Here is a 16999-nt window from a genome sequence, read left to right as displayed (position 1 = left end):
GAGGTGATCCCTCATGGTCACAGCGTCACTGCCTTCAAAACTCCTGCCTTCTGGCTTTTTTAGAAGCAAAGCCGTCGATGACATGGTCGTGTGATGGCAGCTGTTTGCCAGTCTCCTGATTGATGCTGATTATTGCAAGTCCACTGAGGCCATCTTGTCCCATGGGTGGCAGGACTTTATGAGCTTTAGCTCTGAAAAGCTCCTCTCTGTTGAGACCACGGTCACTGGGAGAGTGCCGGCAGTCTGTAGAGCAATCCACAGATTGCCGTAAAGTTCTTTCAGCTGATTTTTGTGGATGTTGGAGAGAAACCCCAATGCAGTCAAGTCATCCGAAGGCAGGGGCGACAAGTTGTTGATTTCAAGAGCCCGTGCCTTTCCATCAATGTGGTTTTTATTCCCAGTGCTTAGAGTGGTACAGAGCTGCTCGTGGCATTGGTTGGACAACGCCTCACCAGCCAGTCTTATAAAGTTGAACAGCAGCACTCCAAATTTGTCTCTGATTTCTGCCAGTGTTTGAAAGCTTTCCTTTAATGAGTCAAAGGTGGTGTCCACAACCATGTTAAAGAATTCAGTTGGTAACCTCTTGATAGCCTGGGGCTTCATAGGCAAAGTGTTTCTCTGTGCCTCTTAAGCACAGGATTCATCTGGTCGCATACAGCAGCAAAGCTCTGTATCTTCTCACTGAGGTTGTTGCCTTCATGAGGAGGTCAAGTGCTACATCAAGCTGCCTTGTGGCAGGAGCCTGCTCCTTGCTTGGCCCCACTGTCATACGACTGTCCTCTGCAGTTGTCAGAAGGAATACTCAGGCCTGTTCTGAATCAAAGATGATAAACAAAGACCTGTGTTGTTTGGGAAGCCACAAGAAATGCTAGAAAGTGTTCCTTGAGTTCCAGCGCTTCATCAGTGTTGACAGTCCTTGTGACAACCAACATCTGGCTTGCGTCAGGAGTACCATGACTCAACAATACTTGGACCGTTTAATCTCAGCCACCACGGAGTCCAACATTTTCCTAGTGATTGAAGCAGTCAGCCCATTTTGTATCACATTTCCAAGGTAACCGGAATGACTGGACTGCCCACGATGCTGCTTCATGGCAGGATCAAATTTGGCGAGCAGCTCCGGCCACCTCTTTTAAGACATTTCCATTGTGTTGTTGTGTTAGTAGACAATGCAAGATTTCTCTCAGCTAGAGATTGTACGATAGAGATCAGGCAGGTCAGGACATCCCTCTTCTCTGCCTCTGTCCTCTGGCCTTGATCCATGGTCGTGCCGAGGCAGTTCCAAATCCTTCCATGTTGTCATGTGGCTGTGTTCTGGAGTGCCTTCATGACTTTTCAGAAGTGTGCCTGTGTTTGTCCAGTTAGAGAGTCCCTCTGCCATTAATTTAACGTCCTTTCTTGAGAATAGGTTGCAGCAAAGTACATGTTTTTTCTCAGTAGGTTAGCCAAGTTTTCCCCATTCGCAGGAAATCAACACTTTGCTCTGTGAGCGTTTATCTTCTTCAGCTTTCTTCTTTGTTCTTTGCTGGGCACCAGAAGGGTGTATTGTCCTTTTCCACGCCATGTCGCCGCCACTCCTCACTCCACGCTGAGCCTGACACAGTGACGCTGCGTACAGCTTGCTGGAGGCAAAGCACGACATGTACGTTCTGGAGGCCTGATCCAAATTTGAGGAGAATATGGCAAAATACTTGAAAATATATGAATTTCTGGATTAATAAAGAAAATTCAGTAAATCTATTGATACACAACACACATTTTAGTAATAATAATAATAAAAAATAACAATGGCAGCTTGGGGGGCCTATGCAACTGTTTGCACATAACAAGAAACATCCCTGAGTCTAGGCCATCTTGAGACACATGACAGCCACGGTATAAATCAACACAGAATGATGTGTTGTATAGAAAGTCTCTTTAGCAAGGCAGCATGTACGTATGAGTTTTGTGAGTCAACAAGACCTGCAGTGAATGTTTTGTTAGGACAAGTACAGCCAGCACCTTAGATCATGACACTCAGAGTGTGTTTGGATGAGAAATAGAAGAATTGACAGCTGCAGTGCCTTCTGTAGAATAGATCATAATGAAGAACCCCAAACTTGGCAATAGATTTAACACATTGCAATTATCAGCTGTAGAAAACCTTCATACAATGGACTGATAGATACATAGATTGTTACATGCTTTATTCAACAACTTCATGGCTTGCAGTAATAGATAGGACATCCGACATAGATATTATTATTATTACCAATTATTTTTTTTTCAGCATACAAGGACATTGAGGAAGAGGAGGAAGAAGAAGGAGAGGAAGAGGAGGAGGATAAATAATTAGTGAGAACAAAATATCAATGAAAAATAAGAAAATGAGAGAATAAGTGAGAAAATGAAAGATAGTGAAAAGTGAGATAGTGAGGAAAAATATTTACTACTGAAAAAAAGAAAGAGAGAGAGAGATACAGAATAAAGTGAGAAAGTGACTGGATTACTACTACTACTATTACTACTACTACTACTACTATCACTACTACTACTACTACTACTACTACTACTACTACTACTACTACTACTTCTTCTTCTTCTTCTTCTTCTTCTACTACTACTACTACTACTACTACTACTACTTTTTTTTTTTTTTTACGGGCCTCCATCTATTAGAGTTACGTTGTGAGCGGTATATTCTCTCATATCCTTTCACAAAGCAATTCATTGGCCCCACCCCGCCAATGACTGTGGCCGACAACCATCCTTATTTAATATTACAAACCTTACTAAACATATTATTTTTAAGCTAACCGAGCTTGTAGTTGATATGACTATCAACCACCGTCGCCTCAAAGTCCAGGTCGGCAATGTGGGTGGTTTTGGGTGCAGGTGACCTGGTTCCTCTCAGGCAGACCAAGGCTGACCTCAGGAGGGAGAAGGACAGCCCGCATCTCATCCAGGCGACCACACTGCTTCTTGGCTGCTACTACTACTACTACTACTACTACTACTACTACTACTAACTCTTCCTCCAACCTGCAGGATGTGTGAAGAAGAAGAGGAAGAAGAGGAAGGCTCAGGAGGAAGAAAACTCCCTCACTGCATTGAGACTCAAGGTAATATTGATTAATTTTTCATTTCTTCCCAATGTTTTTTTTGTGTGTGTGTTTATTTGTTTGTTCCTTCCTTCCTTTGCATACATGTAGGAGGGGCAGGAAGGAGGGAGGAAAGGGAAGGAGAGAATGAAGGAACAAAGGAGGGAGGGACACAGATAGATTTGTAGGGATCTCTCTCTCTCTCTCTCTCTCTCTCTCTCTCTCTCTCTCTCTCTCTCTCTCTCTCTTGATAATAGATAGATAGATATATTTGTTTTGTGTGTATTTTTGTCTCCTGGTAGATAGATCCCTAAGACACACTTGCTGGTCAGTAAGTAACATTATGGAAAACTAAACTAAAAAGACCCTTAAAACAGTATGATAAGACGTGACCTTTCTTGCCTTATAGTGCAGCAAGTGGTTGTTGTTGTGTTCCAGTGAGGGACTCCTGGAGTGTACAGACAGACCTTTCTTGCCTTATAGTGCAGCAAGTGGTTGTTATTGTGTTCCAGGGACTCCTGGAGTGCACAGAGAGGAAGGAATAATGCTGTCTTCACCAGAGAGTGCTATAGGGAGGGGTTGGGTAAAGCTTTATTATATAGAGAGTAATTTACCAAGATAACCTGGTGTTTGGCAGTAGGAGGGAGTTGCTTTAGAGCAGCGGCAGGCAGGGATGTAAGGTCACCATGCATTGTTTGGCCGGCGATGGCTAGCTGAGGGTAACAATAATTTAGTGAGCTTGTGCCTTACTGAAAAACTGTTCTTGCCCAAGAAGAACAATAAAGTGCAGCTGTTTTAGTGTGGGAAGTGTCTCCTGAGGAGTCAATAATAGGGGCTGCAGACAGTACATTTCCAGCAGTGTTTGGTGAGCCCACAAAAAGAGCTTCCACAATGCTAAAAAATGCAGGTCACTCTTACACAAAATGTACCTAATGAAGGATTTCCCTTACCTGAAAGCATCTTATAGTTGGTCATCTTTACATAAACTTATTACAAATACATCACCATCATCATCATCATCATCATCATCATCATCATCGTTTAACGTCCATTTCTTCCTTGTGGTGGACGGGGTATGAGCCTACTCCTCCACTGTCCATTTCCTCCGTGATGTTCAGCCTCCTCATATCTTCCTCCACCTTGGCCTTCTCTTCTGCCTCAAGGTTTAGTTCAGGATGTGTTCTTCTCCTCACAAACCACCTTAATCTGGCCTTACTCCTCCAGGCCACTCCTCCCTACCACTTCTTCATTTGAGATTCCATCCTGCCATGTGATTGCCATCAAGTATCTCAGCATTCTCACACCACACTAGTGCCTCCAGCTGTTTCCTGCCAGCCCAGGTCTCTGCCCCGCACACACACACACACACCTGTGCTGCCAGGCGGAATATACTGGTTGACTAGTAAGCCTGCCAGTTCCCTGCACTCTTCCAAGCACAAGCTGTCCTGCCTCTCACTGCTGCCAGGTGGGATATTCTGGTTCACTAGTAAGCCTGCCAATTCCCTGCACTCTTCCAAGCACAAGCTGTCCTGCTTCTCACTGCTGCCAGGTGGGATATTCTGGTTCACTAGTAAGCCTGCCAATTCCCTGCACTCTTCCAAGCACAAGCTGTCCTGCCTCTCACTGCTGCCAGGTGGGATATTCTGGTTCATTAGTAAGCCTGCCAGTTCCCTGCACTCTTCCAAGCACAAGCTGTCCTGTCTCTCACTGCTGCCAGGCGGGATATTCTGGTTCACTAGTAACCCTGCCAATTCCCTGCACTCTTCCAAGCACAAGCTGTCCTGTCTCTCACTGCTGCCAGGCGGGATATTCTGGTTCACTAGTAAGCCTGCCAATTCCCTGCACTCTTCCAAGCACAAGCTGTCCTGCCTCTCACTGCTGCCAGGTGGGATATTCTGGTTCACTAGTAAGCCTGCCAGTTCCCTGCACTCTTCCAAGCACAAGCTGTCCTGCCTCTCACTGCTGCCAGGCAGGATATTCTGGTTCACTAGTAAGCCTGCCAATTCCCTGCACTCTTCCAAGCACAAGCTGTCCTGCCTCTCACTGCTGCCAGGCAGGATATTCTGGTTCACTAGTAAGCCTGCCAATTCCCTGCACTCTTCCAAGCACAAGCTGTCCTGCTCTAACTGCTGCCAGGCAGGATATTCTGGTTCACTAGTAAGCCTGCCAATTCCCTGCACTCTTCCAAGCACAAGCTGTCCTGCCTCTCACTGCTGCCAGGCAGGATATTCTGGTTCACTAGTAAGCCTGCCAATTCCCTGCACTCTTCCAAGCACAAGCTGTCCTGCTTCTCACTGCTCCTCCGTATAACATCCCCAGGTGTCCACTACAGTGCGTCACCATCCACACTTCCGCCTCTGTCCTCCAACACAAGGGAAGGCTGCACCAGCTCCATGCACGTCTCCTACACCCGAACACCTCCCATGACACCACCTCCTGCACACTCCCTCTTCACGGATATCTCCCGCCACTCTCCATTCCTATCACCGCCACAACCTTTGTCTTTGTCACCCTCAGCCCTCTTCCCCGCCCTAAACTCCTCCTCCCATTAACACCAGGTCATACAACAGTTCCCTCTCTTCTTGTGTTAGAATGTTGTGTTTGTAACAGATGTGGATTCTGAGATATTGGCAGTTGAATTTAGAGCTAGAGTTAAATTGAGGTCATTTTTGGCATGATTTTTAAGTTAAAGGTAATTAAACCCACACTTCTCCTGAACTATAAGGTTATGAGCACTGCCAGTTACAGGCGTTGTAGGTGAGTGTTAGGAGCATCTTGTGTCAGAATATTGTGTTCCTAACTGTTGTGGATTCTGAGATATTGGCAGTTATTAGAGTTGTAGTTGTCATTGAATTTTGGATATTTTTGTGTTGGAAAGTTTTTAGCTAAGTACAGATATTTTCTGAACTATAAGGTTATGAGCACTGCCAGTTATAGGTGTTGTAGGTGAGTGTTAGGAGCATCTTGTGTTGGAATCTTGTGTTCTTAACTCTTGTGCTTACCGAGATATTGGGACTTGAAGTTGACACACACACACACACACACACGCACACACTAACTCTGCGATGGTTCTTGCAGGGAAGGAGCCGAGATGAGACCAGACTCAGCCCTCCAGTGAGCCCAGGTGACCACCAGGGGGACACCCACGCACCTCATGGCTTAGGGGAAAATGCATGAAGGTGGTGGGTGAGTGAAGCAACGCACCCCCTGTGTATGCTCAGGTCCCAGGCTACGTCAGGTCAGGGGCTGCCTCAAGAACAGGTCATTTCTCTCCACACTTTCCTCCTGTTTTCTCTACCTCTTCCTCCTTTCCTCCTATGCCCAAAAATTGTTTAATCTTTCCTCTTCCTCCCCCTGTCTTCCGCTTCTTCCTCCTCCTCTTCGTTCCTCTCCTATCTCCACTTTTATCAAGGTCTGTGTATTTCTCCAATGTGATTTTGGTGGTTTCATTATTTCCTCCTCCAAGTTCAAGTCCATTTTTCTCCCTTTTCCTTCCTCTCTTCCTCCTTTCCTCCTATACCAAAAAATAGCTTAATCTTTCCTCTTCCTCCTCCCATCTTCCTCTTCCTCCTCATCCTTTTCATTTCCCTGTTATCTCCACTTTTATCAAGGTCTGTGTATTTCTCTGGCATAATTTTGGTGGTTTCATTCATTTCCTCCTCCAAGTTCAAGTCCATTTTCCTCCACTTTCCACAACCTCTTCCTCCTTTTCTCCTACACCAAAAAATAGCTTAATCTTTCCTCTTCCTCCTCCCATCTTCCTCTTCCTCCTCATCCTTTTCATTTCCCTGTTATCTCCACTTTTACTAAGGTCTGTGTATTTCTCTAGTGTAACTTTAGTGGTTTTGTTCATTTCCTCCTCCAAGTTCAACTCCATTTCTCTCCCTTTTCCTTCCTGTCTTCCTCCTTTCCTCCTATGCCAAAAAATAGCTTAATCTTTCCTCTTCCTCATCCTCTTCGTTTCCTTGTTATCTCCACTTTTATCAAGGTCTGTGTCTTTGTAAACTTTGCAGAATGGACGAAAAAAACACCAGAAATTGCTTGTTTATTTATTGAGCAAACTGACACTTCTTGCAGAGAGAGAGAGAGAGAGGGGGGGGGCCCTTATGTGTCTGGGGGGGCATGTGTCTGTGGGGGTTGTCAACACACTGTGGGGGGACACCCTGTTGGGCCTGAGAGAGAGAGAGAGAGAGAGAGAGAGAGAGAGAGAGAGAGAGAGAGAGAGAGAGACACACACACACACACACACACACACACACATTCTTGGCACTAAACTCTGCCACTCTTGCAGGAAGGGAGACAGAGACGAGACCACTGAGCCGAGGGAACCAGTCAGGCCTTCAAGATGCTGCCTGGATGCTGGGGGAGACGAGATGAGACGAGTCCTGTTGGGGAGAAGATGGAGGGAGATTGATTGAAGGGCAGAGATGAGAGAGAGATGGAACTAACTCTCTCTCTCTGTATTTCTATAAAGAGAAGACTAATAAAGTTTGGAAATATATATTACAACGGATATATTTAAACCTACTACTCTTCTTCTTCCTTGTCTCTTTCCTCTGTCCACCAGTGAGCTATTGTATTCATCCTTTCCCTTCCCTTCTCTTCTCTTCCCCTCCCCTCCCAAGATGCCGCCTGGATGTTGAGGGAAGAGAGAGAGAGGATGAGATGGCTCTCTCTCTCTCTCTTCTTTTCAGTGGACCTTATACACTTTTACATTACTTTTTTTTGTGAGAGAGAGAGTTCCAGCTTCCAGTCCCTTGCTGAGCTGAGTGACCAGACAGCACCAGCCAGTCAGCTATAGCCCTGAAAAGATATATGGTGGTTAGGTCCCGGTAGATTGTGGTGGAGTGGTAGAAATTGTGGTTGAATGTCAGGTCTTGGGTTGAAATTCTGGGGTTACAGAGTTGAAAAAGTTTTGAACAAGTTGAGTTTTTGGGGTTGAACTTGTGATGACTGATGGTTGAATTGTGGTAGACTGGTAGAGGGATGTTGGGCAAATATTGTGTGGTGGTTAGACCCTGGTAGATTGTGGTAGACTGGCAGAAATCATGGTTGAAAGAGACAATAGTAACTTACCACATATCAGCAACTTCCTGTGCCAGCCTCCATCAGTTACACGATCTGTAATAATAATAATAATAATAATAATAATAATAATAATAATAATAAGAGTATATAAAATTAATCTGTATTTTCTCATTCCTGAGAGAGAGAGAGAGAGAGAGAGAGAGAGAGAGAGAGAGAGAGAGAGAGAGAGAGAGAGAGAGAGAGAGAGAGAGAGAGAGAGAGAGTTACCTCCACATCTGAAAAGGAAAAATCTATAATCTTCCTTCCTCTTCCTCCTCCTCACACACACACAAAAATTCTGACACACCAAAGTTATGACCGCAGCAGCAGCAGCAGTTAGACGCTGAATTATAGTCACAAGTTATAGTGTGCGTCGTGCCAAGTCCCTACTGGTGAGCCTGGTTCAGACCCTCACACCAACCACCTCCCAGGGCCAAAACGGAGGTGGGTTGAGTTCTAATGTGTGTTTCCTTGTTTCACGGTACAGAGGAAGGGTCACACACCTAACCCGGGAAATGCCCGCAACTCCTAGGAAAGCCTGGTCAAATGTGTGTTTCTTTAGGTTCACAGTACAGAGGAAGTGTCCCACTACCACCAGGGTCACACACCTAATCCGGGAAATGCCCACAACTCCTAGGAAAGCCTGGTCAAATACGTGTTTCTTTAGGTTCACAGTACAGAAGAAGGGTCACAAAACTACCCCTGGAAATGCCCACAACTCATAGGAAAGCATGGTGAAATGTGTGTTTCCTTAGGTTCACAGTACAGAGGAAGGGTCACACTACCACCAGTTTCACACAACTACCCCGGGAAATGCCCACAACTCCTAGGAAGCCTGGTCAAATGTGTGTTCCCTTAGGTTCATGGTACAGAGGAAGGGTCAAACTACCACCAGGGTCACACAACTACCCTGGGAAATGCCCACAACTCCTAGGGAAAGCCTTGCCAAATATGTGTTTATTTAGGTTCACGGTACAGAGGAAGGGTCACACTACCACCAGGGTCACACAACTACCCTGGGAAATGCTCACAACTAGGAAAGCCTGGTCAAATGTGTGTTTCCTTAGGTTCACGGTACAGAGGAAGGGTCACACTACCACCAGGGTCACACATCCACCCCGGAAAATGCCCACAAATCCTAAGAAAGCCTTGGCAAATGTGTGTTTCTTTAGGTTCACGGTACAGAGGAAGGGGCACACTACCACCAGGGTCACACACCTACCCCAGGAAATGCCCACAAATCCTAAGAAAGCCTGGTAAAATGTGTGTTTCTTTAGGTTCACAGTACAGAGGAAGGGTCAAACTACTACCTGGGTCACAAAACTACCGCTGGAAATGCCCACAACTCCTAGGAAAGCCTGGTCAAATATGTGTTTCTTTAGGTTCATAGTACAAAGGAATGGTCAAACTGCCACCAGGGTCACAAAACTGCCCCTGGCAATGCCCACAACACCTAGGAAAGCCTGGTCAAATGTGTGTTCCCTTAGGTTCATGGTACAGAGGAAGGTTCACACTACTACTAGGATCACAAACTACCCTGGAAATGCCCACAACTCCTGGGAAGGGCCTGGTCAAATGTGTTTCCTTAGGTTCACAGTACAGAAGGGTCAAACTACTACCAGGGTAACAAAACTACCCCTGAAAATGCCCACAACTCCTAGGAAGGCCTTGGAAAATGTGTTTCCCTTGGGTTCATGGTACAGAAGAAGGGTCACACTACCACCAGGGTCACACAACTACCCTGGAGATGCCCACAACCCTAGGAAATCCTGGTCAAATGTGTGTTTTCATAGGTTCACAGTACAGAGGAAGGGTCACACTACAACCAGTGTTACAAACTACCCTGGAAATGCCCACAACTCATAGGAAAGTCTTGTCAAATGTGTGTTTCCTTAGGTTCATAGTACAGAGTAGGGGTCACAAAACTACCCCTGGAAATGCCCACAACTCCTAGGAAAGCCTTGTCAAATGTGTCTTTTCTTAGGTTCACAGTACAGAGGAGGGGTCACAAGACTACCCCTGGAAATGCCCACAACTCCTAGGAAAGCCTGGTCATATGTGTGTTTCTTTAGGTTCACAGTACAGAGGAAGGGTCACAAAACTACCCCTGGAAATGCCCACAGCTCCTAGGAAAGCCTTGTCAAATGTGTGTTTTCTTAGGTTCACAGTACAGAGGAAGGGTCACAAAACTACCCCTGGAAATGCCCACAACTCCTAGGAAAGCCTTGTCAAATGTGTGTTTTCTTAGGTTCACAGTACAGAGGAAGGGTCACAAAACTACCCCTGGAAATGCCCACAACTCCTAGGAAAGCCTGATCATATGTGTGTTTCTTTAGGTTCACAGTACAGAGGAAGGGTCACAAAACTACCCCTGGAAATGCCCACAACTCCTAGGAAAGCCTGGTCAAATGTGTGTGGCAGTCGAAATCTGGGCCGAGAGAGAGAGAGAGAGAGAGAGAGAGAGAGAGAGAGAGAGAGAGAGAGAGAGAGAGAGAGAGAGAGAGAGAGAGAGAGAGAGAGAGAGAGAGAGAGAGAGAGAGAGAGAGAGAGAGAGAGAGAGAGAGAGAGACTGTTCCATAATAGACTTGGAGCAGAGTGAGGATGACTCATTTTCTCGCCGGCAACACACGCCTCAGTGAATAAGTTACCCGAGTAATACGTTCACCTGGATCACAGTCTGTTCACCCCAGGACGGGAATGAATCAGTATTGTTTTTTTTTTTTTTTTTACAGCTAAGGAGACAGTTCAAGGGTGTTAAAAAAAAAAAAAAAAGCCTGGTACTTACTGCTCCTGAATAGAGGTAAAAGGTCTGGTGCTCGAGGTCGCATGTTGCCTCCTGCCCGGGGTCGCCTCAGAGCACGCTGCATCCCGCCTCAACGCTGCTGCTGCTGCTGCTGCAAAAGACGGGTGAATAGATCGTCGGTGGGGATCATGTTTCTTAATGGTCCCTCTGAGCGAGAAAAATGAGAAAAAATCACCCCTCACACAAACCATTTCATAATATATACCAAAGCATTTGTGATCAGTTTATGCATCATCTATTTTGGGGGGTATAATTATATCATGGCACAAATTTTGCCCGTCGCTGCTGCTGGGTTAATATGCTTGCTTGTATATCACTTGAACACAATGCATGCTTTGAAGAAGTCTGAACTAGGCTGTGATACACACACACACACACACACACAGTACAGAGGAAGGGTCACACTACCACCAGGGGCACAAAACTAACCCTGGAAATGCCCACAACTCACCCACAGCCCACAACCCACGGCCCGGTAGCTCAGTGGGTAGAGCGTCTGCCTCACAACCAGAAGGGCTGGGGTTCAATTCCCCGGCCGGGTGAAGATGAGTTGGGTCTTTCACGTGTAGCCCCTGTTCACCTAGCAGTGACGCGACGTCAGGCAAGGAGTTGTGGCCTCGTTGTGGCGGTGTGTTGTGCGTGAGTGGTCTCAGTCCTGCCCAAAGATTGGTACTACAAGCTCTGTGCTCTTCCGTAGGGGAACGGCTGGCTGGCTGACCCGCAGCAGACCAAGAGCTGAATTACACACACACACACACACACTTCCATTCCATTCTGTTGTAAATATCTTAAATAATGTTTAGTTTGCGTACATACATGGCTTAATGATGCTACTGTAAGAATTCTAGTATAGTCAAACCATTTCATATAGTCTGGGCGTTCAATTCCGTGGGTCCTTTCCTCCCCTCTGCTCTGCCACACAGTCCCAACACCTGTCCCTTCCTCTCATATGCTACCATTAATAATACTGATCCTCAAAGCTACCGGGTTAAATATACAGGACTACCATGCCAGGTAATCACCGAGCAGGCTGTGTTGGGGAGGTAGTCCAGGCCACACTCTTCCAGCATGTCAGTGGCCACAGACAGGGGGATGTCACTCACTGCCGCCAAGTACATCAACCGGTACAGCAGGTCCGGGGAGAAGATCTTGACCTTTGGGGGGGGAGAGAGAGAGAGAGAGAGAGAGAGAGAGAGAGAGAGAGAGAGAGAGAGAGAGAGAGAGATTCAACATTACTATTTATGTTATATTAATTTACAAGATGCATTCAACTTAGCCGTAACATTTTCCACCTCAGCCTTCACCCCTCAACACACAGAGAGAGAGAGAGAGAGAGAGAGAGAGAGAGAGAGAGAGAGAGAGAGAGAGAGAGAGAGAGAGAGAGAGAGAGAGAGAGAGAGAGAGAGAGAGAGAGAGAGAGAGAGAGAGAGAGAAAGTCTTGGGAGTATATGTTACCAGGCTACCAGTGAAGGCGACATCTGTGCCAATCTCAGTGGACGGCTTACATTTGTGGGTGTTTGTTAAGGCAAAATCCGTGCCAATCTCAGTGGACGGCTTACATTTGTGGGTGTTTGTTAAGGCAAAATCCGTGCCAATCTCAGTGGACGGGCTACATTTGTGGGTGTTTGTTAAGGCAAAATCCGTGCCAATCTCAGCGGACGGGCTACATTTGTGGGTGTTTGTTAAGGCAAAATCCATGCCAATCTCAGCGGATGAGTTACATTTGTGGGTGTTTGTTAAGTCTTGTGTTTCTGCAAGCACCACTGCCACTTCAGTTATAAAAAAATCTGTAATCCTTCAACAGAACACATCACTGTTTGTAGGTTTGACCACTCATGAGAGCAAATGTAACTGAAAAAAAGTAGTGTCTCACCAATAGCATTTAACTGGTGTCTGAAAAATAACATTATTTAAGTGATCTTGAAATACATACCCATATAAGGGGCTGATTGCTGCCTCCATCCCAGAAACTTCACCCAGTTTTCCCATTTACAACTTTCCTAGCACCAGATTTGTCTTGCTGAAATAAAAGACTTCTGACTGACTTGTCATGAGTAATATAAAACACCTTAACCCCTTGACTGCAGATTTCCTACCAGAAGACATCACCAAGCTACAGGAATGGGACAAAAAGTGGTTGCTACAATTCAATATGAAGAAAATGTAAAGTCCTGCACCTTGGGAGGGGATATCCAGCACACCAATACCGCATGAGAAACACTCCACTATCCACCACAGAGGCAGAGAAAGACCTGGGAGTGTATGTTACCAGGCTACCAGTGAAGGGATATCCAGCACACCAATACCACATGGGAAACACTCCACTATCCACCACAGAGGCAGAGAAAGACCTGGGAGTGTATGTTACCAGGCTACCAGTGAAGGGATATCCAGCACACCAATACCACATGGGAAACACTCCACTATCCACCACAGAGGCAGAGAAAGACCTGGGAGTGTATGTTACCAGGCTACCAGTGAAGGGATATCCAGCACACCAATACCACATGGCAAACACTCCACTATCCACCACAGAGGCAGAGAAAGACCTGGGAGTGTATGTTACCAGGCTACCAGTGAAGGGATATCCAGCACACCAATACCACATGGGAAACACTCCACTATCCACCACAGAGGCAGAGAAAGACCTGGGAGTGTATGTTACCAGGCTACCAGTGAAGGGATATCCAGCACACCAATACCACATGGCAAACACTCCACTATCCACCACAGAGGCAGAGAAAGACCTGGGAGTGTATGTTACCAGGCTACCAGTGAAGGGATATCCAGCACACCAATACCACATGAGAAACACTCCACTATCCACCACAGAGGCAGAGAAAGACCTGGGAGTGTATGTTACCAGGCTACCAGAGAAGGGATATCCAGCACACCAATACCACATGGGAAACACTCCACTATCCACCACAGAGGCAGAGAAAGACCTGGGAGTGTATGTTACCAGGCTACCAGTGAAGGGATATCCAGCACACCAATACCACATGAGAAACACTCCACTATCCACCACAGAGGCAGAGAAAGACCTGGGAGTGTATGTTACCAGGCTACCAGTGAAGGGATATCCAGCACACCAATACCACATGGGAAACACTCCACTATCCACCACAGAGGCAGAGAAAGACCTGGGACTATATGTTACCAGGCTACCAGTGAAGGGATATCCAGCACACCAATACCACATGGGAAACACTCCACTATCCACCACAGAGGCAGAGTAAGACCTGGGAGTATATGTTACCAGGCTACCAGTGAAGGGATATCCAGCACACCAATACCACATGGGAAACACTCCACTATCCACCACAGAGGCAGAGAAAGACATGGGAGTGTATGTAACCAGGCTACCAGTGAAGGGATATCCAGCACACCAATACCACATGGGAAACACTCCACTATCCACCACAGAGGCAGAGAAAGACCTGGGACTATATGTTACCAGGCTACCAGTGAAGGGATATCCAGCACACCAATACCACATGGGAAACACTCCACTATCCACCACAGAGGCAGAGAAAGACCTGGGACTATATGTTACCAGGCTACCAGTGAAGGCCAAATCCGTGACCATCACAGCGGACGGGTTAAGTTAAACTTGATAAACTGAGATTTGGAGACAGGACCCCATGTGTATCATGTATATCACAACTAAGTAAATACAACTAGGTATGTACACCATTTAAAACCACAGAGCAGAGAACACCTGAGCCCGGCGACATCATTCTTTTCTTTTGTGAGTGTTTCTCGCGGCAGAATAAGTGAGCATTCACACCTTTAACTTTATGGTAATCATTGATGAGTCACTGTTGAGGAAAAAGTTAATGGATAAGCATAAGCCAGTGGAGAGGGAGAGAGGGAAGTGGAGAGGGAGAGTGGTGAGGGAGAGAAAAGAAAATGGGGAGAGAGAGGGAAGTGGGGTGGGAGAAAGAAGAAAGTGGGGAGGGAGAGAGGGAGATGGGGAAGGAAAGAAAGAAGTGGGGAGATAAAATGGAAAATAGGGAGGGAGGGAGGGAAGTGGGGAGGGAGAGAGAGGGAACTGGGCAGGGAGAGAGGGAAGAGGGGAGGGAGAGAGAGGGAACTGGGCAGGGAGTGTGAGAGAGAGAGCTTGGGCAGTAGTAGTAGTAGTAGTAGTAGAAAGTAGTATCGAAGAATGGAGGTTGTGTAGGGAGTGTGGGGGCAGCAGGAGCAGGAAAGGGGATGACAGAGGAAGGGGTTGGGTTTTAAATAACAACTCTACAGCATGTCACAATACACTGCCTCCAGAACAACAAGCCAAGCCACCAAAGCTCTGTGCACTTCACCACTAAAGTTATGATTTCGTTGTGGTCTAGGAAGTCCTCAGAAGTTAGCATGCCTCTAATACACACACACACACACACACACACACACACACACACACACACACACACACACAGCCTTAGTGATGGAACACGGGCGTCTTGTGCTGGACTGAACTCTAGTGGTGAGGTACAGAGGGTTGTATTGAAGGTAAGGCATCATGACATATTCTAAATCTTATTGTAGAACGACATCACTCCAGCAATGTTATCACTTCCATCCCATAGCTTGTCCAAATCTACTTCCCTTCCTCTCCCTCCCTCTCAGCCATCCCATCTACTACTACTACTTTTTTTTTACAATAAAGGAAACAGCTCAGGGGCAAAAGAAAGAAAACAATAATGAAAAAAAAGCCTACCAATCACTGCTCCTATATAAAAGCTGAGGAGTGGCCAAAAGAAATCAATTTACTATTACTACTACTACTACTACTACTACTACTACTTCCACTACACAGCACTCACCCGTCCAGTCTTAAGGTGAGCTGCTTGGCCAGGAAGGGAGAGTGTGGCCATGGCCACCCTCGCTGTGCTGGCCTCTGCCCTGCCTGACGATGGCCTGCCCTGTATGCCAGGGCCATGGCCATCCTTGCGCCTCAGCCCCACACACCCTGTGGAGAGGAGGGCAGTGTGTGAGGGGGAGTTGCTCACTACGAGACTGCTGGGGAGTGGACCGGGCCTGACTGTTGGCTGTGTGAAGGGTACAGGCAGGAGGAGAGGGAGGGAGGGAGGGAGAGAGAGAAGTAAGGAGAGAGGGAGGGAAAAGATGGGAGGGAGAGAAGGAAGTAAGGAGAGAGAGAAAAATAGAAGGGAAAGAAAGTGTGGATGAGAGAGAGAGAGAGAGAGAGAGAGAGAGAGAGAGAGAGAGAGAGAGAGAGAGAGAGAGAGAGAGAGAGAGAGAGAGAGAGAGAGAATGTAATTTTTTGTTTGTTTTTACAATAAAGGAAGGAGATCAAGGGCAACAAAAAGAAAGTGTATAAAAAGCCCACTAATCGCTGTTCCTACAAAAGAGAGAAGTACAGACTAAAGTCCAAGAAGTCAGGAGTTCATTTGCGCAGGCTCTGCGGGTCCTTTCTTCCTTCTGCTCTGCCACACACAGTGCCAACACCTGTCTCTTCCTCTCACATGTAAGGCAAAGGTAACATAGGAGAGGAAAAAATAGGTGTTGGGACTGTGTGGCAGAGCGGAGGGGAGAAATGGACCCGCGGGAGCCTCCGCCCAAACGGACCCGACAATTTGGTTGGACTATAGGGATGTACCGACACCAAAATTTTGACCGATACTGATACCCCAATATTTGACCAATACCGATACCTGTGCACTGATTAAATTTTTATAGAACAATTCCAGCCGCTAAAGGGCAACATCAAATGTTAAGAAAAAAAGACCCACTACTCGTTGCTCCACCACAGAAGGGAAGTGTTAACACACACCCCATGAGTTTCAACAAGGGGCGAGAGAAAAGGCGCCTCATGAGGTCTACTTGACTCAGCTAGGTTAGCTTTATTAATTGCCACACATTTAGGCAGAAGACTGTGAAGAGATCCCCAGACCCTGGCAGCGACCGACTGAGGCAGCCAATTGAGGAAAGTGAGGCGAGTGGAGGGGCTCCGTCAATCCCGCGCCGAAGCTACTAAACCTGTATTGTACGCGTCCGCGGTGCCAAAGGCTACACTGTATACTAAGTATTGTAC

The 16999-nt window shown here is 46.6% G+C and overlaps 1 protein-coding gene and 1 long non-coding RNA gene across 9 annotated transcripts in view; one reads left to right on the top strand and one right to left on the bottom strand.

The window, feature by feature from the left end:
* The first annotated feature begins 2661 nt into the window (after positions 1-2661).
* On the top strand, positions 2662-7656 carry LOC127008087 (uncharacterized). Of its 5 annotated transcripts, none has more exons than XR_007760776.1 (4): positions 3654-4545; positions 4882-4965; positions 6159-6318; positions 7372-7654. It is a non-coding gene; the product is annotated as an uncharacterized LOC127008087 (long non-coding RNA). The 5 variants fall into 5 exon arrangements; XR_007760790.1 differs by lacking the exon at positions 3654-4545 and adding an exon at positions 4680-4713 and having other exon boundaries at positions 7372-7656; XR_007760789.1 differs by lacking the exons at positions 3654-4545; positions 4882-4965 and adding an exon at positions 2662-3101 and having other exon boundaries at positions 7372-7644.
* An 80-nt stretch (positions 7657-7736) lies between these two features.
* Positions 7737-16999, bottom strand: part of LOC127008075 (uncharacterized) — a 21019-nt gene continuing 11756 nt past the window's right edge. For 3 of the 4 annotated variants that reach the window (XM_050879639.1, XM_050879648.1, XM_050879630.1), the window contains 5 exons: positions 15771-15916; positions 11973-12104; positions 10933-11041; positions 8157-8201; positions 7737-7883 (listed from right to left, as the gene is read on the bottom strand). In XM_050879639.1, the coding sequence (XP_050735596.1) occupies positions 11021-11041; positions 11973-12104; positions 15771-15916 (299 nt within the window). In that variant the 3' untranslated portion in view covers positions 7737-7883; positions 8157-8201; positions 10933-11020. Of the gene's footprint in view, positions 7884-8156; positions 8202-10932; positions 11042-11401; positions 11606-11972; positions 12105-15770; positions 15917-16999 lie in introns of all 4 variants that reach the window. The other variant, XR_007760772.1, reaches the window with a different exon arrangement.

The sequence above is a fragment of the Eriocheir sinensis genome, chromosome 4 (assembly GCF_024679095.1).
Source record: "Eriocheir sinensis breed Jianghai 21 chromosome 4, ASM2467909v1, whole genome shotgun sequence".
NCBI classification, from domain to species: Eukaryota; Metazoa; Arthropoda; class Malacostraca; order Decapoda; family Varunidae; genus Eriocheir; species Eriocheir sinensis.
This window is presented reverse-complemented; position numbering and strand designations above follow the sequence as displayed.